This window comes from Poecilia formosa, unplaced genomic scaffold, assembly GCF_000485575.1.
Source record: "Poecilia formosa unplaced genomic scaffold, Poecilia_formosa-5.1.2 Scaffold148, whole genome shotgun sequence".
Lineage (NCBI taxonomy): Eukaryota > Metazoa > Chordata > Actinopteri > Cyprinodontiformes > Poeciliidae > Poecilia > Poecilia formosa.
The window spans coordinates 750,311-772,848 of NW_006800087.1; the positions used below are offsets into that span (position 1 = coordinate 750,311).

Genomic DNA, 22,538 nt, shown 5'->3' on the forward strand with positions numbered 1-22,538 from the left:
TTTGATTCATAATTACTGGAAAGTCAAAGAGCAGATGAATATGATTAGGTTGTGTATGTGTTGGAGCAATGTGCAGAGTAATAGTTTTGCAAAGAACTGATTAACAATATTTTGTAGTCCAATTGTGACAATAAGACAATAAAAGTAACAATAAGAACTATTTGTTCCTGCTGTTTTTATATGACTGGATGGCACAGCAATTATAACCCCGAAACCATAAACGCTGCTCCTGAAAAACAAAACATTTCCATTTGCAATATGGTTCTTTAGAACACCAGTCACATAAAGAAGAGTGATTTGGCTCACATTAAGCTGCATATTTTAAAATTTGAGTATGTATTGATACTCTCATTAAACAAATAGCATAGAAAATAGTAAAACTAATAGAATTTATCTTGAAAATGATAAATCAAAATCACTATAAGATTTGATAAATGATGCACTAAATGCCCATCCTCAGTTAGAATGCATGTCAGTGGAAATTTCAGGCTGAATCCTACACATTCATTGCCTTAGATGCTGAAGGATACAAAGAATTTTGGGCATTCAAAATACTGTTATTGTGGTATTTACGAAAATACTGCCACCACATGCTTTTAATATTGTGCATTCCTGTTCAGAATGAAGCAGTCTGTAACTAAGGGAGGTTTCCAGCTCTGTTTTATTGTCTTGCATTCAGTGGGAAACTCTGTCCCAGAGAGATATTTGGGTAGTTTAGAGACCTGGCTTCGAAATTTCATGGAAACTGGCCTTCTCGGATGATTGTGGAACATCTCGGGAGAGTTTTAGGACCTTGCAAAGCTGACACATCCAACATGTTTATTAGGAAAAAAAGAATCACCACAAAGTAACAAAAGGACTAAAGGTGGTATAGTTTATATTTCCCTGTTAGATTCATCGATTTTTGCGTGCTTCAGATAAAGGCAAATAATGTCAGGTGAAGAGAGTGGATTAAAAAAAATAAATAGAAAGTTTAAAGTTGTGTGTGTTTGCCTGTCTACAAATGGGCAAAACATCCAATTTTTAACGTAAAGCATGAATTTAATCAAGCAAATGATAATTTCCTAGATTGGAAACCGTTTCTTGTTTAAAAGTGGACTTAAACGGGCGCGCCCCGGTTTACGACCCTGATTTACGATCGCCTCTTTCTTCCTGTTTTGCTGAAGACCCGACTTAAATGGCTTCAAATGATTTGTTGTCCTGCTGTTCCAGCCAACTGGGAGATAGTGTGGTCCTTGTGATGAGTGTAAAGATTCCTTTCTGCTTGCTTCAGACTGCATAATGCAGGGAGTTCAGTCATCAGACGGAGAATGCCTGTTCTGCTCCACTCTCTCTGCTCAGACAAATGGTCCGGCTGCAGCTGGAGGGATTTACGTTTTCACTTATGCTAAGATTTTACACCATTTTAGTGTTAAAAGAGCTGAAGTAGGTGTTTAAAAGAAAACCTTTAGTTTCGTCGGAGGTTTCTGTGGTTGTTCGCTGGCTCTCTGTGACCCCTGTGTGGGAAAACACCCTTTGAGATAATAGTTGGAGGACTGGAGCAGATCTGGTGCTATTTTTATCAAAACTATATTTTGATGTGGCTCTCACTGGGTTATCCCAGCAAAGCAAAGATCAGCTGCTAGCATGTACATTTTCCCTGGGACTTCCCCCCCCGCCCCAGATTCATTAAAGAAGTTTTGTTGAGTAACTTTTAGTTCCAACATTGTTTGTAAAATGCAAATTCTCTCGTGCATGTTAACATGTTTGGATGAAACGACTTTAAAATAGCCAACTGAACACTTGCTCATTATCTCATGTATGTCAGTTGTGTTAATGTTTTATTGGACAATATTGAATAATCTCTGTTTCTTCTCTACAATGACATAATAGGAGAGATAATATAGTTTAAAGACTTCATGTTTCTATCCAAAACCCAGAAGTGGTTGGTTTGCCAAAAAACTTGTATCTTGATGCTTTGGTGAATATCTGAGTTGAAAACCGAGGCAATAATTAGATATGCACCAATCAGTGGTCCGGAAATCAAAATGATTCCCATAATCAGGTCTGATTAGTGAAAATATGTTTTTTTTTTCTCGTATCACATTCATTAAATGCATCAAAATGTAATAACTTTGACCATTTTTGCTCTATAAACACATCAACCAACAGGATGTACTGTAAAGTTATTTGGATTAAATAAAAATCAGCATGAAATAGTCCCTGAATTTTTTAGATTCAAATCTACTAGCACCATAAAACAACCTGTAGCATGTTTTCCCCCCTATCTGTTGTAGTTATTAGACTAGAAAATCAGAATCAGTGGTTAAAATGTCGAGAGAGTTAGAAATTAAACATGCACAATCTATTGAATCATCATCATCCTCAGAATATCACAATCTTCAATCACTGCTCGGACATTGTAGTTTGTAAAATATTAAATTTCAAGTGTCTGCATGTTGGAAAGCTTGTCTTGGCAGTTTAACTTTCCTGTTTACACTCTTATTACACCTAATTTACATGTTTGTTCCCTTGCTCATAGAGAGGGGTGTGGATATTGAGCAATAGTAAAGAAGCGTCAAGAAAATGTGAGTTAATTAACATTTTTGCAATTCTCAGCAATAGCATCACATTTCCATATTTTCTTGATATTCTGCACCCATGTTGTAAATTGTTACATTTCCAGAATGGGTGGGATTGAAAGCTGTGGGACTCCCTCTAAAATGATTGGACAGTGAAACAGCTGGTTACCATGGAGACTGAATGCAGGCATGTAGACAGACATTGCTGGCCAAGGAGTTGCACAGATTTGTTTTGGGCCTCTGATTCTGCCTGGACATCAGGAACACGGCAGATGTTAGCAACCTGCAAACAACAGAATGTAGTTTTATTTTATAATGTAACTAAATGATTGACAATTTGATAATTAAAATAAAAAGGAAAGAACCTAAAGATGTTTTGTGAAAGCCTGTGTGTGTGTGTGGCGTTTGTTTTACTGACTTCACTTCCAAAGCATCCCTGTTGGTTCTGTATCCAGATTCACTCTAAACCATCTACTTGATGTTCCAGCTGGTGTTTTTATTCTCTTGCATTGTTTTTTTTTTAATTAATTTCCAGTTGCAGAACCTGGGTGTGAACCCAGCTAACATCGGCTTCAGCTACCTGACCATGGAGTCAGACAAGTTCATCTGCATCCGGGAGAAAGTGGGCGACCAGAACCAGGTGGTGATCGTTGACATGTCCGACCCCAACAACCCAATCAGGAGGCCCATCTCCGCTGACAGCGCCATTATGAACCCCACAAGCAAGGTTATCGCGCTGAAAGGTGAGATGGTGAAATTCGTTGTACATTATGTTGTATGAAAGTTATTTCTGTCTCCAGTACAATTAACTGTAGTAGAAAAAGAGTCATGCAATGATTAATGCTGGCCAAACGCACTCAAGTCTGTTTTCTCAATGTTCCTAATTGGTTCGTCATATTGATTATCTCTTAGTGAATATAACCCGGAAAGCACAAATGAAAGTGCTGATCTGCCTGTAATGCCTTTTCTCTCCTTCTTCCTCCCTCGCTCTGGGAATAACTCGCCCCCGTTTGGCCCTCCTTAACGTTGTCCTGTCACTCTTACCTGATTGACATTCTGCTTTCTCCTCCCTTGCTTTCTGTAATTTCTCAGACGGTGAGTTGCTTTCTGTGTGTCTGCCTGTCTGGCACCCCGTTGTGATGATACAGTAGCCATCTCTCTCTCTCTCTCTCATAAAAGTGTCTCTAACAACCATGCAGAGGCATTTTGACCACCCTGCAGCTGCAAAATAATCCAAAGCTGTGTTCTAATCTAACCTGCTGGCAGATGCACCTCTTTTATGAGAACAACACGCGTTGGCATGGCTGTGTGTGTGTCGTATTGAAATCATCACATATTAGAGTAAAAAGCGCTGAAGCCCTGCGTGGGTCTTTGCACGCCTGCGTGAGCCAGTAGCCATATCATTGTTGTTAATTAGGCAACCCATTAGCTTATCATAAAGCCTGTCTGTGCTGATGGCTGTTTGCACAACAGAGCCAGTATTCACCAACCTCATGCATTACCTCACCTGTTTGTTATGTTGAGGGTTTTAATGGCTAATGAAGGTTGTTACTTGGTCGCATACGAAGCTAACCAGTCTATTCTGGAGCTCAGAAGCAGTGCTGTGACTCAGTTACTGCGAGCCATTATGACCTTTCTCAAAGCTGCCATCTGCTTCCTGTAGCTGGAGGCCAGTTGATTCTAGGTGCAAATGTCAGCTGGGTGCACAAAGTGAGGCTTCGACGGCTTACACAACACTTTGTGGTATTCATATTATTACAGATTGACAATTTGCTGGAACCTCTGCTTAAAGATGTGCAAAAAACCTTAAAATAAATCAATCCTGTACTGTAATAGTTATGTTCACGCTGGAAAATGCAAACTTTTATTTGAGTACATTCATTCAATGAGCATATAAAATCCTGATGGTGTGGCAGAACTCAATTATATTACATTTCATAAAGTTGATTGGTGTAGAGAGATGTTTGATCATTTCACTTTGCACAATCTTCACAAGTCCCTCCAAGTCCTGGCACTTGTCTTATGCTCTTCAGTGTCAGTCACAACACTGACAGTCATTAATCCAACTGAGATTTGTGTGAATAAAGGTCCTGAACAGAACAGATGTTCACAAACTATTACTTTCTACAGTTTTTTTGTGGGATAAATATTTTGTTGTTCCATTCAACTCTAAACCATTTTCAAAAGTAAGGAATTAAAACAAGATTGTTAGTTTTGTGCGATCATGTCTTCTTCATGGGTTTTCATGTCGTTTCCTTCATTGGTTCTTGGTGCAGCGCTGCCACAGGTGAGGAGGGGAACAGGTTTTTCAAATGTAAAAATACGCTTATTTTCACACCTGATAGTCCATAAATATGGTTCCTCATCTAGGCTGGTTTTTGAAGGCTAAAGGAAATGGGTCTCTGTGTTACGTCATATTTTATTGTGGATGGCTAAAAGTTCCCAGGGACTCTTAAGAAAAAAAAAAAAAGTAAAGTATACATTCATTAACTGCTTTGGTTGCATTTAGCTGGTAGTGACTGCTGTTTAAAAATCAGGTATTAGAAACAATTTTTAAACAGGATTATCTCTGACTGAATAAATGTACTCAAATTCAAGTTTAGATTTAGTTTTTTTTCTTTATGCTAGAAAATGTCTGCCTTAAAATGTTCACCTTATGACAGGCGAACATGTCAATGAGCATTAATATAGAGAAATAATCTACAAACGAAAAAAAAACCATCATTACGTCTTAAATTTGTCTGATTTCTGCGTTTCCATGCATCCTCACAGCTGCCAAAACCCTGCAGATTTTCAACATCGAGATGAAGAGTAAGATGAAGGCTCACACCACCACGGAGGAGGTCATGTTCTGGAAGTGGATATCTGTGAACACCGTCGCCTTGGTGACGGACACGGCGGTCTACCACTGGAGCATGGAGGGGGATTCCCAACCCACCAAAGTGTTCGATCGGCACGCCAGCCTGGCGGGATGTCAGATCATCAACTACAGAACCGACGAGCAACAGAAGTGGTTACTGCTGATCGGGATTTCTGCACAGGTACGAGTTCACACCCCTCAGCACGTCTCCCCTCGAGTTGTAATTACCTTTTAAGTCTCTGGTCTGCAGCCCTTTCGGAAAAAAAATCAGAGTGAAAAAACTTTCACATATTTCTGCGTCTCCTGCTTGGCCTTCTGTCCAGTCAGAGCTTGTAATTTCACACCCACAGACAAAGCTTTAACACGCTGCTCCTAGGATGCTTTTTGGGTGTTAACACTTGGAGGAGACGGTTCTGCCGTTTTCTCCTTATTTTAGAGTTTTAATGAGGAGGCAGAGCATCAGATTCTCACGTTTTGTTAGATTTTACAGTGATGCACATGGAAATTTTTCTGGAGAAAGCATCTACATCAGGTGTGAGTTGCATAAAAAGCCATGTCTTAGATTATTTAATCAGTTTCATATACTTTCATTCTGTTGATATGTTGAAACTTCTATTCACGTTTTTCCTCATTTTTTTGAGAAATTTTAGTTGAGGTGAATCATTGTGCATAAATGGTAAAAGTAGAAAAAACTGTTAAAGATAAATGGCTAATAGAACAGTGAACAATATTACTCAGGTTATCTTTATCAGTTAAAATTTATTTAATATTGTATTTCTATTTAGGAATGGTGTATAATATATAACATATTAAACAGCATTCAAACTATATATTTTTTTAAAACTTTACTGCCATGAGCAGTCATTCATTTTCATATTAGTTGCTGCTGTTGAACAAAGATCGTTATGGAGTTGATAAATGTAACTGGGTGTAGCATTAATGGCACAAATAAGTCTTGATGTGCTTTGCAAAATAATATACAGTTCCTTGAAAAATAAGAGACCACTTTAAATGTCTCTTATTTACTCTTTATAGGTATATGTTTGAGTAAAATGAACATTGTTGTTTTATTCTATGAACTACTGACATGTCTCTGAAATTCCAAACAAAAAGATTAATATTTGTTTGCATGAAATGAAATCTACATATGTTCACTGCAGCAAGTTAAGACTCTGCTGCTCCAGAGGATTCAGGTTTTCCCTCAGACTGAGTTCAGACAACAAAACTTTTTTTGGGTTGAACATTCAAAATTTGATCTGTTCAGATATGATTAGATTGTCCAGGATCAAATTTAATAGCTTGAGGATTTGAGTAAAATTTACACCTCAGTTGGGAAATGGTTCCCGTTTTCATCCTTGAATAGGCCAAAACTGCCCAAAGTATGCCCTCCAATTACACTTTCCTAATAAAATTGAAGATAACATTAAGTAGATGATTAGTTTTTAGTCGAGGGAAGTAAAGTATTTCCTTAGATATTTACTGGATAACAGAAGGAGTTGGGATAACTTCTCAATCCCTGCAGAAGCATTTTTCTCCCTGAACAGTCCGATGGTTTGTCAGCTAGAGTTAATGAAAGACACCTGAGGGGTTTCACTGTTATTGAACAGGAAGCTCTGCTTCCACCTAAGCTGCGCACATAAAAGCTTCTCAGAATGCCCTAATGAAGAGAAATTAAACCGAGGGAGGAAAAGACTGGAAAACAGTTTAGTCACACTGGAAAAAAACACTTTTCTGGTGTTTTCTCATAAACAAACCTCCTGCTGGAAACATTGTGTCGGTTTCCATCCCACAGCACTGACTCGTGGCTCCTCATTGTTTGTTTAAGTAATCACTCTTCCCAATTATAACGTCTTATCTTAAACCCTCAACAGTCGAACAGCGAATTTGAACTTTTGTTACACTGTGTTGCATCACAACTCAACGGCTTGAAGTTTTGACAGTCCCATGAGTCTGAGGTTCAGTTTTGTTAATCTTTGCAGCAAAATCGCGTAGTCGGGGCGATGCAGCTGTACTCGGTTGACAGGAAAGTCTCCCAGCCCATCGAGGGCCACGCCGCTGCCTTTGGGGAGTTCAAAGTGGAGGGAAATGCCAAACCTTCCACGTTGTTCTGCTTTGCTGTGCGCTCACAGGCGGGAGGAAAGGTGAAGGTTTATTAACGAGTTTCTTTTACGTCCTACTTGCTGTGCTTATTTTATTTATGCATGATGACTTTCTCCTCAAAGTTGCACATCATTGAAGTTGGTCAGCCCGCTGCAGGAAACCAGCCATTTGCTAAGAAAGCAGTGGATGTGTTTTTCCCTCCAGAGGCCCAGACAGACTTCCCTGTAGCTATGCAGGTAAGTGAACGGCAGCTACTTATTCAACTCCTGAGAGTTTTAGGTGACTGGTGAATTCTTAAAATCTCTTTTTACTCTTTTGTTGTAGATTGGGAACAAGCATGGTGTGATATATTTGATCACAAAATATGGTTACATTCACCTGTACGACCTGGAATCTGGAGTGTGTATATACATGAACCGCATCAGTGCAGAGACTATCTTTGTTACGGCCCCTCATGAGGCCACCTCAGGGATCATCGGCGTTAATAAGAAGGGACAGGTGAGGAAAAAAACTGAAGAGTCTAAATACAAAGCTTCTGTTACTTAGGAAGTATCAGTTTTACTTATTTTGCTAAAAAAAAATCATCAAAGGGTTTATATTATTTTTGTAGCTTTTTCAAGATTTATGTTGTCTGGCTCTAAAATGTATCTTAAAGGTGACCTGTTATGCCTCTTTGAGCAGCTTAGGGTCTGTGGTCTATGCAAAGCATGTTTATTACATTTTAGGCACCAAATCATTGTTAGATAGTGAGATTTTAGTTTGCTCAGTTCTGCCTATTTTGAGCTCCTTTCAAAAAGAGCTGTTTCACTTTAAATCCAAATAAACTGTTGGTGGCCACGCCCCCCAACTCAATGTTTACACTCACACATGAAAATGGCTGAAAACAGATGCACAGTTTTACAACCATACATCTTTTAAAAGCATTAGTAGAGCCTACTGCACAACAAAACACTTGTCATTTCCAGCAGCCATTGTATAACACATACATTAAAACCAGCTGACCAAACCTGCTGGAGTTCTTTTGGAGTTCTTTTGGTTGCTAAGTAACCAAAAGAACACAACCAGTTACCTAGTTTAGTTGCTAGGTAACTGGTTGTGCTTTGCTGGAGTTGCTAGGTGAGTGCTGGTACTCCCTAATTTGTAATGTTACATTCTGTGGGTTTTTGAAACGGCTCTTTTTCCAGACACCAGAAAACATAAACTTATTGCCAAAAATTGGCTGAATGTTTTTTTTTGTTTGTTGTTGTTGTTATTGGGCTTGGCAGTAGAGATCCAAATTGAAGTCCAGAAACTTGCAAAATGTGAATTTGGCTTAAATGTACATTGAAAGATTTACCTTCTAATTTTTTTTCTGTTTCTAATTTATTGAGTTTTATTGACATACTGCAACTGCCTTTTCTACACGTCACAGGTCTTGTCAGTGTGTGTTGAAGAAGAAAACATAGTCAACTATGCCACAAACGTTCTGCAGAACCCTGATCTCGCCCTGAGGATGGCCGTGAGGTCTAATCTTGTTGGGGCTGAGGAGCTTTTTGCCAGAAAGTTTAATACTCTGTTTGCCCAGGGAAGTTACTCAGAGGCTGCAAAGGTTGCTGCATCTGCACCCAAGGTACGTCAGACTCTGCAGTTAAGTGTAGCGCTTGCATTTTCTTCTCTTACCAGGTGCATTTCGGTAATGAATAGATTCTTCATCTATCTAAAATTAAGGCATTAAAATGTCTTAAATTCATAAAAAAATACGTTTACTTTAAATACATTAATCACAGGTCTTAAATTTTGTCTATTTATTCTCGTATATTCTATGTATTATTTTTCTTGAATTCCATTCATGATGGCCTTTAAAAGGTCTTAAATCTTGAGTTCATTTTACGTTAAAGAACACAATATGAATAAATTAGTTAATTTGATTAGCAGACTGTCATATCTACAATGATTCAGAGTTTCAAAGAATAAAATAGTTGTTTTCTTGTGAGTTTTACTGAATCACCATAAAATTTGTCTAAAGATTCAGTAGAAATTTTCAGTTTTCCCTCTTCCAGTAATTCCTCCATTGTTTGATGTGTTCTGACCTGCAGGGTATCCTCCGAACGGCAGAAACCATTCGCAAGTTCCAGAGTGTCCCAGCCCAGCCGGGTCAGGCCTCACCGCTGCTCCAGTACTTCGGGATTCTTTTGGACCAGGGCCAGCTCAACAAGTTTGAGTCTCTGGAGCTGTGCAGGCCCGTCCTGCAGCAGGGCCGCAAGCAGCTCCTGGAGAAATGGCTGAAGGAGGACAAGGTAGGAGCTGGTGAAAGTTTTCTGCTCCTCTGTTATGCGACTGTCATAATTAGTAAATGCGACTGTGTGCTCTGCAGCTGGAGTGTTCAGAGGAACTGGGCGATCTGGTAAAGGCCTCGGACCCAACGCTAGCTCTTAGTGTTTATCTCAGAGCAAATGTCCCCAACAAAGTCATTCAGTGCTTTGCAGAAACAGGACAGTTCCAGAAGATAGTGCTGTATGCCAAAAAGGTAACCAGATCTCCATTTTACTTTCTCATAATATATTATCATCATCTTTGGTTTTGTCTGTCTTAAATATGAATGTATTTAAAAAGGTGCGAACAGATTCACATACATCATTGTTCCTGTGCCTCTGTAGGTGGGCTACACCCCAGACTGGGTGTTTTTGCTGAGGAACGTAATGCGAGTCAACCCAGACCAAGGACTGCAGTTTGCCCAAATGCTTGTCCAAGACGAGGAGCCGCTGGCCAACATCAACCAGGTAATATGAGCAGCATCAGATGGAGTCCTTGATAGTGTGATTTATTATTTGTTTTTTGTTTTTTTTAGTATTTTCCAGGTTCAGATTAGTATGAAAATGGGACAAATTAAAGAAAAGTAAAAATGTCTGTCTTGCCAAGCGGTATTTCTTACGTCATTGTCAAAACGTTGAATTATCCCTCTGTCCATCTTTTCTTCTCTACTTCTTCTGTCTTTCCCACCCTTCATCTGTTTCCTTCTTCTTCTCCACCCTTTATGTTCTCTTTGTCTCTTTTTAGGTTTCTTTCCATGTTTCTCTTCTTTCTTTCTAAATTTCTTTATTTCTTTTTTATCTTGGTTCCTTTCATGTTTTATTTCTGTCCTTGTCTCCTTCTGGTCTAACTCCATCTGCAGTAAATTCACAGTATTTATTCTTTGGACCATCAGCTATGATGATGATTAAAGTGTAGAAGAATGTGGCATAAAAACTATATTGCAAAGTTTAAAAGAAAATGACGTATCTGATTCGATGGCACACATCAACTGGAAAGGTGTCTTGGATGGGAATCGGTCTGTGTCTGTGTTGTTCCAGATGTTCTAGTAATGCCAAGAATCCACTGAGTCAGTGACTCCCTCCTTCCTTTGAAGCCACATCCTTGCTCTTGCTTTGAATTACAAGTTAAGCAGAAAATTGAAGGAGCAGAAACATCTGGCTGGTGTTTAATAACCTGTGACTTTTACATTAGCTGAAATGATGCTTTGCAGCACAATTTAAAGTCTTTAATATTCCTAACTTTTGTGCATGCTGTTTTTTTTCTTTTTGGCAGATTGTTGATGTTTTCATGGAGGGCAGCCTGATTCAGCAGTGTACTTCCTTCCTGTTGGATGCTCTGAAGAACAACCGTCCAGCTGAAGGACACTTACAGACACGTCTGCTTGAGATGAACCTGATACACGCTCCCCAGGTGAGCCGTTTTACCAGCTCCTTTTTCCTAACTGGAGAAATTGATGGCTACATCTAGTCGTTAGCCACCATTGATGTTGTATCCACAACGAGTAAGAATGTCAACTGTGCGGATGTGGAGCATATTGCATAAACAGAGACATACAGCCAGGAACATGTAGTTCAGTGGCCACTTCTTTCCAAAAATGTCTGCGACGCCTGTTAATCAATTAGAGAAGAGAAAAATAATTCAAATTAGAAAATAACTGCCATGATTTAAAAAAAAGGATATCCTAATCCACATATCAATCAGTTTAATTTTTGTTGACACCAAATAATTATGTTCTGTTTCATTATTGTTTTGAATGTGTTCCTCCATATTTGTTTTCTTGTTTTGCTGTTTGTTTGGCTATTTTATTTTTATTACTCGTTCTATTATCTGGTTAATTATTTTATAGATTAATATCCCTTCTTGCTTTTTGTCACTTTATAATGTTTATTGTATACATTATTGGTGAATTGGTGAATAAAAGATAAAAAACAGTTGCAGAGTAAAACTAGTTAGAGTTGGGTTTTAGTCATAATTGCTGCCTTAACCTTCCCTAAACATTAGGAGTGAATAAGTTTCTTCCAAACTTATTCACTCCTAATGTAAACTCCACCTTACAACTACAAACTACCACACATTTCATTAGGATTTCACATAATAAACAAACCAAAAATGACTGCACATAACTAAACTATAAGGAAAAGCATAAATGGATCCTCAGTGGTTTTTACCAATAAAAATCTGGATGCTTTGATCTGCATGTGGTGGTGAGTTTAGGGTTGTTTTCCTGTTGGAAGAACAATCTCATTTTGAAAGTCATATGGTTTTTCTTCCTTTTTATAATTAAACACTTTTTAAAGGGGGGGGGGGGGGGATTATGTAAAATCAAATTTTTTGAGCTTTATATCTTAGATGCTACTTCTCAGCCCAACGCTGGTAAGAACGGTTGTAAACGGCATCATGGAGAAACGTTGTGATGACTTGCTGAAGTGTTGGAAAGAGCAGGAGCTTCTTAAAGAGACAGAAGCCCAATTTCAAGGTGTTACATTGCAAAGTCAAATTTCTTTTAATTTATGTTTGATATATACAGCATTTTTATAAGAACTGAAGGTAACATAGTTACTTGATTGTGGTATAAAATGGCAATATGTGCCTGAAAAATGCATAATAACGCCACTTTAATACCCAGGATCTGTATAAACATAGAAGTTGTGGAAAATGTAAAGGGTTAAACAGGAGAGTAATAAAGTAGAAAGTTTTGACCCTGTAATGAACTCACTCATCCGCTGCTGTAGATTCTCACTTTGATGTGAAAAGTCGCTCTTAATATGATGTGTGTTGATGTGTGTAATGAACATTTTCAGGTAGCAGATGCCATCCTGGGGAACCAGATGTTCACACACTATGACCGGGCCCACGTCGCTCAGCTGTGTGAGAAGGCAGGGCTGCTGCAGAGAGCACTCGAACACTACACCGACCTGTACGACATCAAACGAGCCGTGGTGCACACACATCTGCTCAACCCTGAGGTACGCCTACAGCAGAGCAGCCAGTGCTGTGAACACAGTGCCGTTGGGAGACATTTGGTTTCATAAGAATGCCTTTAATCTCTTCCTCTGCATTTAGGTTTCTTTGCTTTTTAATTTTTCTACCGTTTAGTGGCTGGTGAACTTTTTCGGCTCCTTGTCAGTCGACGACTCTTTGGAGTGTTTGAGGGCCATGTTGTCGGCCAACATCAGGCAGAACCTGCAGCTGTGTGTGCAGGTAGCATCAAAGTATCATGAGCAGCTGGGAACTCAGGCGCTAGTGGAGCTCTTCGAGTCCTTCAAGAGTTATGAAGGTAGGCATTTTCTCTTAATTCATTTAAAAATGATAAAAACTTGTTAAAGGCGACCTATGATGCAAAATTCATTTTTAACGGTTTTGCACTTCGATTTGGGTTTCAACTGCTTCAAAAATCAGCCCAAGCTCTTAGAAAAAACAAACATAACACCCAGTCGTTTTTTGGTGTCTGTTTGAATGTAACAAATCAGAAGGCACTGCCCCGTTACCTAGCAACCCCAGCAAAGCCCAGCCCGTTACCTAGCAACTTGAGCTGAGCCCCAGGACGTTTGGTCAGCTGGATTTTACCGTTGTATGAACTTCTGCTTTTCAAAGATGTTTGGTTGTGTCATTGTGCGTCTGTTTGCAGCGTGAATGTTGAGTTTAGGGGTGTGACCAGCAGCAGCTTATTTGGATTTAAAGTGACAAGAAGCCCTAAAACGGCTCATTCTGACAGCCACTCAAAATAGAGTGAACTGAAATATTATTTAAGATAAGATATTAGTTCACTGTGCTATAAGTTAATTTTACTTTGGACAAAAATGTAACAAACATATTTTATTTAGCCCATAGACCTACCTTAATCTGTTCAAGGAAACATAATAGGTCACCTTTAAATGACAATTATTTTCTTACTTGATTTAAAAATGTTCCTGTCTTTTCTTTTAAGGTCTGTTTTACTTCCTTGGCTCCATCGTGAATTTCAGCCAGGAACCCGACGTTCACTTTAAATACATCCAGGCTGCTTGTAAGACGGGTCAGATCAAAGAAGTGGAGAGAATATGTAGAGAGAGCAACTGCTACGACCCAGAGAGGGTTAAAAACTTCCTAAAGGTAAAACCACTTCTTCATTAAGTGTAATTTCTTCTGCAGAGATAATTGAATATTATTCTCATTTTGCCGCTGTTTACAGGAGGCGAAGTTAACAGACCAGCTTCCCCTCATCATCGTGTGCGATCGCTTTGACTTCGTCCATGATCTGGTGCTCTACCTGTACCGCAACAATCTGCAGAAATACATTGAAATCTATGTTCAGAAAGTAAGATCAATACCAAAGCTGGGATTTCTTCCACCATGGCTTCCTAACTAATCATTTTCTGTAAATGTTGCTGGTTTATTTTGGATTTGCTCGTTGCATTCTCAGGTGAATCCCAGTCGGTTACCTGTGGTGATCGGTGGGTTGTTGGATGTGGACTGTTCAGAGGATGTCATCAAGAACCTGATCATGGTGGTCAGAGGACAGTTTTCCACCGATGAGCTGGTGGACGAGGTGGAAAAGAGGAACAGGTGAGCCCAGATTAGGCTTGGATCCATGAGTTATTGTCATTGCAAAAACCAGTTTCCTCTCTTTGTTCCATCCTTTTTTTCCCAGTTTCTTCCTGTCTTCTTACCTTCCTGCCATTGTTTTTTTCCCCCATTCTTGTTTCCTGACTTGATTTAAACCCTTTTCCTTCATTTTTGCTTTCCATAGATTTTCTGTAGTTCACTGATTCGTTCCTTCTTTTCTTCCTTCTTTCCGTAATTTGTTTGTACATTAATTTCTTCCTCCCTTCCGTTGTTCATTCCTTTCTTTCCATAATTTGATTGTTTATTTGTTATTTCCTTTCTTTATTTGTTTCTTCCTTCCTTCAATTGTTCCTTCTTTCTTTCCATAATTTGTTCATTCCTTCTTTTTTCACTGCTTCCTTTGTTTGTTCATTCATTTCTTCCTTCCTTCTTTCCATAATTCATTCCTTTGTTTCTACCTTCCTTCTTCCATGTATATGAAATTTATTAAAAAAATGCCTTTTTTTGTCAAGCTTTTGAATTTTTCTGTTACAGTAAGAGAAGATATTTTACATAAGTCAGTTTTTTTTGGTACCTTTTCAGGTTGAAGCTTCTGTTGCCATGGCTGGAGTCGCGTATTCACGAGGGATGTGAGGAACCAGCTACCCACAATGCACTGGCCAAGATCTACATTGACAGCAACAACACGCCGGAGCGCTTCCTGAAGGAGAACCCGTTCTACGACAGCGCCGTGGTCGGCCGCTACTGCGAGAAGAGAGACCCCCACCTGGCCTGCGTGGCGTATGAGAGGGGCCAGTGCGACCTGGACCTCATCAAAGTGTGTAGATCCCATCACACTGACCGCAGAAGATTTTGAATGCACAGACATGTTTAACTTCCTGCTATGTCTATTTTTTATTTTTTTTTAATCTCTCAGGTTTGCAATGAAAATTCATTATTTAAGAGTGAAGCTCGGTATCTTGTACGACGAAAAGATCCAGAGCTCTGGGCCAAAGTGTTGGAGGAAGACAACCCGTTCAGAAGACAACTCATCGATCAGGTTGGCTTCATTCCACTTCAGTCCGGCTGTGACCAGAAATTTCTTCATTTTTTAATTAATATTTTTACACTATTTCCACTCTCAGGTGGTGCAGACGGCTCTGTCGGAGACCCAGGACCCAGAGGAGGTGTCGGTCACAGTCAAGGCCTTTATGACTGCAGACCTACCAAACGAGCTGATTGAGTTGCTGGAGAAGATCGTTCTCGATAACTCTGTCTTCAGTGAACACAGGTACTTTGGGCACATCTTCTTTGTAAATCTGCAGTGCAGGTTTTATTTTTTAAACTTTTTCCATTTTTTTCTCCAGAAACCTCCAGAATCTGCTGATTTTAACGGCCATCAAGGCCGACCGCACTCGTGTGATGGAGTACATCAACAGGCTAGATAACTATGACGCTCCTGACATCGCCAACATTGCTATTAGCAATGAGCTCTTTGAAGAGGCGTTTGCCATTTTCAAGAAGTTTGATGTCAACACCTCAGCCATTCAGGTAAAAATAAAATTATAGATTGATAGTCATGATTGCAGAAAGAATATTGGTTTATTTGGAGCAGCAAATTCGTAATAAGCCAAAAGTTCGTTTGATGTTGTTGGCCAGGATTCCCAGGTTTGAGGCAAATCTCTGGTTTTTGCAAAGATTTGACTTAATTTCTAGTAATTGACAGTTACAAGAAGAACAAAGGAATCACTTTTAATATGTTTAGATTTTATGCCATAAGTAGGACTTTATTCAGAGCAGAAGTGAAAAAAAGACAAAACCTTTACAGCACCACGGTTAACCTCTCTGTAGGATCTTATATCAGCCATTACTGCGCCTAACCAGTGTCTGTGTTTATCCTTTCCTAACTCTTAGATTGACAGGATAGAAACAGAGCATTTTGCTGTTTTCCTTTCAGCCTTCCTGTTATCTATTTTAAGCTTTGCTCTCTCTGCGTTCTCAAATGTCTTCACATAGTTTAGAAAATAAAATTGTCCTTATAAATATCTTCATACATCTCTGTTCTTCCTTTGGCTTAATATTTAAGCCACCTCACTAATACTGAGAATAACTAGTATTAGTAATTTAAGCCTTCTTCTAGTAACAACTTCCTCTCTGAAGAGTGTTATTTTTTAGATTGTAGAAATGCAATCTATTGATGCATTTCTACTGATAAGTTTTCCCCCAATTCTTGCCTTTTTTAATTTTTGTAGGTTTTGATTGAGCACATAGGGAACTTGGACCGGGCCTATGAGTTTGCAGAGCGCTGTAACGAGCCTGCAGTGTGGAGTCAGTTAGCCAGAGCTCAGCTGCACAGGGACCTGGTCAAGGAGGCCATCGACTCCTACATCAAAGCCGTGGATCCATCAGCGTACATGGAGGTGGTCAATGCAGCCAGCAAGAACGGTAAGCGTCTCTGTTGTAAGATATCTTGGCTGCATTGGTGTGTTTCATGTGAGTTTCTTGGTGTGTGTCTTCGCTGCAGACAACTGGGAGGATTTGGTGAAGTTCCTGCAGATGGCTCGTAAGAAGGCCAGAGAGTCGTATGTAGAGACGGAGCTGATTTTTGCTCTGGCTAAAACGAACCGCCTGGCTGAGCTGGAAGAATTTGTCAGTGGGCCCAATAATGCTCACATTCAGCAGGTAAAAACAACAATAATTTCACATATAAAGGCTTTAGATAGTTTTTAAACCTTAAATGTTTTGGGTTAACTTAAAGTAAGAGCCTAGGTTTCAGAACGGTTATTAAGGACTGCTGTAAAGGTCTGTAATGCTTTCTTGAACAAGTTAGGATAGGTTTATGGACTACACAAAACATGTTTGATACATTTTTGGTACAAACTCATTCTTAGATAATGAGTTTATCTAAGATTTTATAATTTATAAAGTACATTTATAGTTTGGTTATTTCTGTCTGCCAGAGCTCCTTTCAGAATTACCTGTATTAAGGCTTCTTGTCACTTTAAATCTCACTAAGCTGCTGTTGGTCACACTCCTTAACTCAATGCTTACACATGCACATGAAAATGACTGCAAACAGATATACAAATATACAAAAATACAAAAAATATACAAAATGTGAATTTTGCATAATGGGTCCCCTTTAACAGGGTTACTTTTTCCACCAAAATGTGAAAAATTCTTGCTGTAAATCTGATCATTCATTTTCAGGTGGGAGACAGATGTTACGAGGAGGGAATGTACGAAGCGGCCAAACTTTTGTTCAACAACGTGTCCAACTTTGCCCGACTTGCGTCTACATTAGTCCACCTTGGGGAGTACCAGGCAGCCGTGGACAGCGCCAGGAAAGCAAACAGCACTCGGACGTGGAAGGAGGTAAAAGACGCACAAATATCTTCGTTTCACTTTGCAAAACATGAAATTAAGAAATATACAAATGCAAGAAGGGAAAAATAAAACGGAACTGTGGGATTGAAAAAAATAACACCTTTAAAGCCAAACTATATCGATGTTGTCCTATTCTTTGGAGCAGAAGTATTAACGTTAATTTTCTCCTTTGGCTTCATAAACCATGATGCAGCAGATGTGTTTGATTTTACATTTCTTTATCTCTTAAATTAAAATTTAGGTTTTATGTTTTGCTAAATATTCTGGAACTGAGCATGCTTCAGGTCTACACATTAAACCTCAACTAAAGATGAAACAAAGTGTCCAGTTTGCACACCTGTTCCGAAAGTATACATGCATGGGTATTCATAGTTTAATTGTTGAATGCAGAATAACCTTTCAAATAGATAAATAGAATTACCAACAAAAGAAGTTTGTTGGTAATTCTGTTATTTTGTTGTGTTGACAAATAAGTTTTCGTTCAGTTTGCTGCCTGTTCTGATTATGTTCTGTCTCCTTTGTTAGTGCAATTTGCTTAGCAAGAACAAAACAGAACACAATTATGGAAAGCTCTACAGACACAAAATAAAAGGCACATTTAGGTTTTTTTCTTCTTTAATAAAATCTTGGCATTTACTTTCTCTGAACTCGACAGGTTTGCTTTGCGTGCGTCGACGGCGAGGAGTTCCGGTTGGCGCAGATCTGCGGCCTTCACATTGTGATCCACGCCGACGAGCTGGAGGACCTGATCAGCTACTACCAGGACCGCGGGTACTTTGAGGACCTCATCGCTCTGCTGGAGGCCGCGCTGGGCCTGGAGCGCGCCCACATGGGGATGTTCACGGAGCTCGCCATCCTCTACTCCAAATTCAAACCTCAGAAAATGAGGGAACATCTGGAGCTCTTCTGGTCACGAGTCAACATCCCAAAGGTCGGTTTTCTCCCTGTCTTGGTGTGTGTGTGTGTGCGTGTGTTTGTTTCATGCGTTTTCTGTGTGGAAATATCAGATTTATGAATGTTCTCTCTCTGCAAAACAGACTTTAATTAACACCATCTGAATAATTGGTGTTTCTTGGTCTCCTTTTTGTGGTTTACTAAATTTGTTCTGATATATTTCATCATATTAATATTTTAATCAAAAGTTTTTTAAAGATTATTTTAACATAGGATTGTTTATAAATAGAAACAACTACCAAAAAGCAGTTTTTCCAATCATTCTTGCAAGTATGCGATGCTAATTTGTCTTCCAGAAAGTAAACTTTAAATGTCACAAATGCCATATTCTTTTGGTTTCAGGTTCTTCGTGCAGCTGAACAATCTCATTTATGGGCAGAGCTGGTTTTCCTTTACGATAAATACGAGGAGTACGACAACGCTGTCATCACTATGATGAACCATGCAACAGATGCATGGAAAGAAGGCCTGTTCAAAGACATAATTGCCAAGGTAAACACATCATTTTAACTCAACTATTTATTTCTACAATTTTTACAACCAGGCTTCTACTGCTGCCACATTTCTAACAAGACATTAGGAATGTCTTGTTAAACATATATACATATTTAAATCGTCTACAGACATAGATAACATTACATAAAGTGACTGTCAAATAATATTGTCCTAAGAGAATAATAATTACTAACTAGATCTTCTACTTTATTGAAACCTTTTTAGTTTTGTTTCTATTTTCTTCAGTCTTTACCCCAAACTCTCTTAACTTCATATCGTCAGTCGGATTTGACTTGAGCCTTTTTTTTTTTTCAGCTTCTGCTGTTGTATAATTTACATTTATGTTATATTTCTGTATTTGCAGTTCCATGTTATGTTACATTCGTTCCTTGTTCCTTTCAGGTCGCCAACGTGGAGTTATACTACAAATCTCTTTCTTTCTACCTGGAATACAAACCTCTGCTCATTAATGACCTCCTGACTATTTTGTCTCCCCGGTTGGATCACAACAGAGCCGTCAGCTTTTTCTCTAAGGTAACGTCATGTGAAGAAGGAAATCTTTACGCTGCGTGATCCCTTCCTTCATCTCTGTCCACTTTACTGCTATGATGCATTTTGCTTTTGCTTGACCAGATGAATCAGCTGAAGTTGGTCAAGCCGTACTTGAGGTCGGTCCAGAATCACAACAACAAGGCCGTCAATGAAGCGCTCAACAACTTGCTAACGGAGGAAGAAGACTACCAGGTTGGACGGTTTGGTTGGTTCTGCTGCCAGCTCGCTATTATTTAAATATTAGTAGTTTATTTAGACAAAAGCTGAATCAGTGTCTTTCACAGTTGAAAAGTGATTATTTAAATTTCTAAAGTTGATATGATTCACGTTTCCATTGACTAGTTAAACTTTGTTAATATCGTAGTTCTTAACCCTGGGTTTTGTTCTGGTTGCTTTTCTCTGCAATGTGAGTTAAATTTGATTTGTCTGCAGAGCCTGAGAGCCTCCATCGATGCTTACGATAACTTTGACACCATCGACTTGGCTCAGAGGTTAGAGAAACATGAACTGATCGAGTTCAGGCGTATCGCTGCTTATCTGTACAAAAGAAACAACCGCTGGAGGCAGAGTGTGGAGCTCTGCAAGAAGGACAAGCTATACAAGGTAAACCAAACCCAAACATTTACCTCTACCAGATATGAATTGGAGATCAATTGGTCATCCTGTCACAATAACAGTATCGGTGTTTTCGAACACTTTTTTTAAAAAACCTTTCTTGGATGAGAAATATTAATGGAAATGAACTGATAATGTCACAAATGTAATAATTTCAGTCAGAAGGTCGGACTTCTCTAAATCAAATTAGAATAAAAACCTGACTGAGAAAAATTTATGTCATTTTTTGATTCAGTGATGCAAAATAATCCTAATTCAATAGAAAAAACATAGATACTTATAAAAATATTTTTTGTAACCCAGTGATACCCAGTTGGTATCAATAAATGTTGTTTTTACATTTCAAAATATGATTGAATGACCTTGTTGTGCACCATTTATGAGGCTAGGTGCAAAAACGCTTTAAGCTTGGCAGTGTGGTGGCTAAGGCTGTAGAGCGAAGGCTATCGCCGGCTTCACTGTTTTTGCTATGTTTGATTATAATTCAGCAAATTTCCCCAACATCCATTATATTTACAGTATTATCTGTCTTAAATTTCAGTCAGTGGCATTAAAAAGGTCTTTAAAAGTCTTAAATTCAACCCCTGAAGCCTGCAGATTTCCTGTGTATGTAGGTAGCTGTTGTAGTGAGTAATGAGGTTTACTTATCCGAGACTCTGACCACGTGCAGTGACTTCAGCTTCCAGCAGATGGCGTTACTGGCTTATTTCTTTAAGCTTCATACCTGTGTGAAAGTCTTTCTCCAGTATGAAGCAGCTGAAATCCTCTTGGTGTTTCCCAGGATGCCATGCTCTTCGCTGCAGAGTCAAAGGATGCCGAGCTGGCAGAGACTCTGCTGCAGTGGTTCCTGCAGGAAGACAGGAAGGAGTGCTTTGCCGCCTGCCTGTTCGCCTCCTACGACCTCCTCCACCCTGACGTGGTGCTGGAACTGGCCTGGAGACACAACATAATGGACTTTGCCATGCCCTACTTCATCCAAGTCATGAGAGAGTACCTCACTAAGGTTAGAGCTGAGCAGAGATTAAAAACTGATTATCGTTGCTTACAGTAAAGTAGATGCTTATGTATTTTTAGATTGTTTCAGCACAGTATTACTGCACATAAAAAGTCTTAACATTTTCTGTAAATGCTTGCCTTGACAAGTCAGATTAAAAAAAAAGCTATTAGAATACCTACACTGAGACGAAGAAAGCAGAACTAATTGTTATAATGTTTTGCTTGTAGACATGTTCAGTCATCTGTCTGGGTTCTTTTCCAGGTTGATGAATTTGCAGCAAAGGTGATGGTCTCTGGCCCTCTTTTTTTTCTAGAAATGTGTTCCGTTTGTTTTTATGTTGTAACACTTGTAGGAACGTAGCATGGACTGTAGTCTAAGCACGACCTAACGCGCCCGGTCCCGGACAGCTGTGGTTTCAGTGTGCAGGCTTTTGTTCCACTTCATCATCCACACATTTCAATTTTACCAGCTGGAAAACAACAGACTCGAGCTTGCTTTGAGTAGTAAAACAAATAAAAAAAGGAAATAAAACAACAAACTGAATGTCAGTACATATTAACCTAAAACGTATTTTAATATTTTGATATTTACGCATAAACTTTTGCAAAAACGCTGAATAAATAGTAGCTTATTGAGCAAAATATTAGACCTTTTTGACTGTTTTCCTCTTCCCAGTTAACACGTGTTGGCTGGTTAATTACTCTTTCTGTCTGCTCAGGTAACCAGTCTGTAAACACGTTGCTTGTAGCTGAATTCCCAGCTGTACTTTTAGTTATAATTCAACTTCTGTTGGAGTCCAAGGTGAAGGAGCTGTCTATCAACCACCTGATTGTCACTGTGCAACAGTAGGTGGGGGAGAAGGGTGCTTTAATTTTCAAAACCTTTTTATATCTTGATTCAAGAAACTCGAAAAGCCTGCTTCCAAATAGCAACTCATGATGTTGCCCGGAGCTAAAGCCTGTTCAGAATATATTTTTCTTCATGACCACACATTAGTCTATCCTGGCCTAACAAAAACCCTCTCACCATCTAACTTTGGATGTCATGGGGCTGCATCTGGTGCTAAGTGGTGTTTATTGAAATGTTGACTTGATAGAGTACGAAAAAAACAGACACCAAGGCCTCGTACACACATAGCTGAGTATTTTTTTAAAAATATCTCTAGCAAATTGTTTTTTAAAAAGTTATTTTCTACATACAG

At 39.0% G+C, this 22,538-nt stretch overlaps 1 protein-coding gene across 5 annotated transcripts in view; it reads left to right on the top strand.

Annotated features, from left to right (window-relative positions):
- Positions 1-3,024: 3,024 nt before the first annotated feature.
- The window catches only part of LOC103145870 (clathrin heavy chain 1-like), a 24,195-nt gene continuing 4,681 nt past the window's right edge, over positions 3,025-22,538 (top strand). The window contains exons 1-30 of one of the 5 annotated variants that reach the window (XM_016677154.1): positions 3,025-3,304; positions 3,654-3,656; positions 5,334-5,602; positions 7,401-7,562; positions 7,644-7,757; positions 7,846-8,019; positions 8,933-9,130; positions 9,597-9,797; positions 9,875-10,027; positions 10,158-10,280; positions 11,086-11,223; positions 12,615-12,779; positions 12,910-13,090; positions 13,742-13,905; positions 13,985-14,110; positions 14,216-14,358; positions 14,941-15,175; positions 15,275-15,397; positions 15,483-15,628; positions 15,705-15,888; positions 16,590-16,782; positions 16,862-17,019; positions 17,548-17,712; positions 18,380-18,655; positions 19,021-19,170; positions 19,576-19,707; positions 19,807-19,917; positions 20,158-20,328; positions 21,122-21,343; positions 21,599-21,625. In XM_016677154.1, the coding sequence (XP_016532640.1) occupies positions 3,040-3,304; positions 3,654-3,656; positions 5,334-5,602; positions 7,401-7,562; positions 7,644-7,757; positions 7,846-8,019; positions 8,933-9,130; positions 9,597-9,797; positions 9,875-10,027; positions 10,158-10,280; positions 11,086-11,223; positions 12,615-12,779; positions 12,910-13,090; positions 13,742-13,905; positions 13,985-14,110; positions 14,216-14,358; positions 14,941-15,175; positions 15,275-15,397; positions 15,483-15,628; positions 15,705-15,888; positions 16,590-16,782; positions 16,862-17,019; positions 17,548-17,712; positions 18,380-18,655; positions 19,021-19,170; positions 19,576-19,707; positions 19,807-19,917; positions 20,158-20,328; positions 21,122-21,343; positions 21,599-21,625 (4,872 nt within the window). In that variant the 5' untranslated portion in view covers positions 3,025-3,039. The remainder of the gene's footprint in view (positions 3,305-3,653; positions 3,657-5,333; positions 5,603-7,400; positions 7,563-7,643; positions 7,758-7,845; positions 8,020-8,932; positions 9,131-9,596; positions 9,798-9,874; positions 10,028-10,157; positions 10,281-11,085; positions 11,224-12,614; positions 12,780-12,909; positions 13,091-13,741; positions 13,906-13,984; positions 14,111-14,215; positions 14,359-14,940; positions 15,176-15,274; positions 15,398-15,482; positions 15,629-15,704; positions 15,889-16,589; positions 16,783-16,861; positions 17,020-17,547; positions 17,713-18,379; positions 18,656-19,020; positions 19,171-19,575; positions 19,708-19,806; positions 19,918-20,157; positions 20,329-21,121; positions 21,344-21,598; positions 21,626-22,538) is intronic. The other 4 variants (XM_016677156.1, XM_016677155.1, XM_007563508.2 and 1 more) reach the window with 4 other exon arrangements.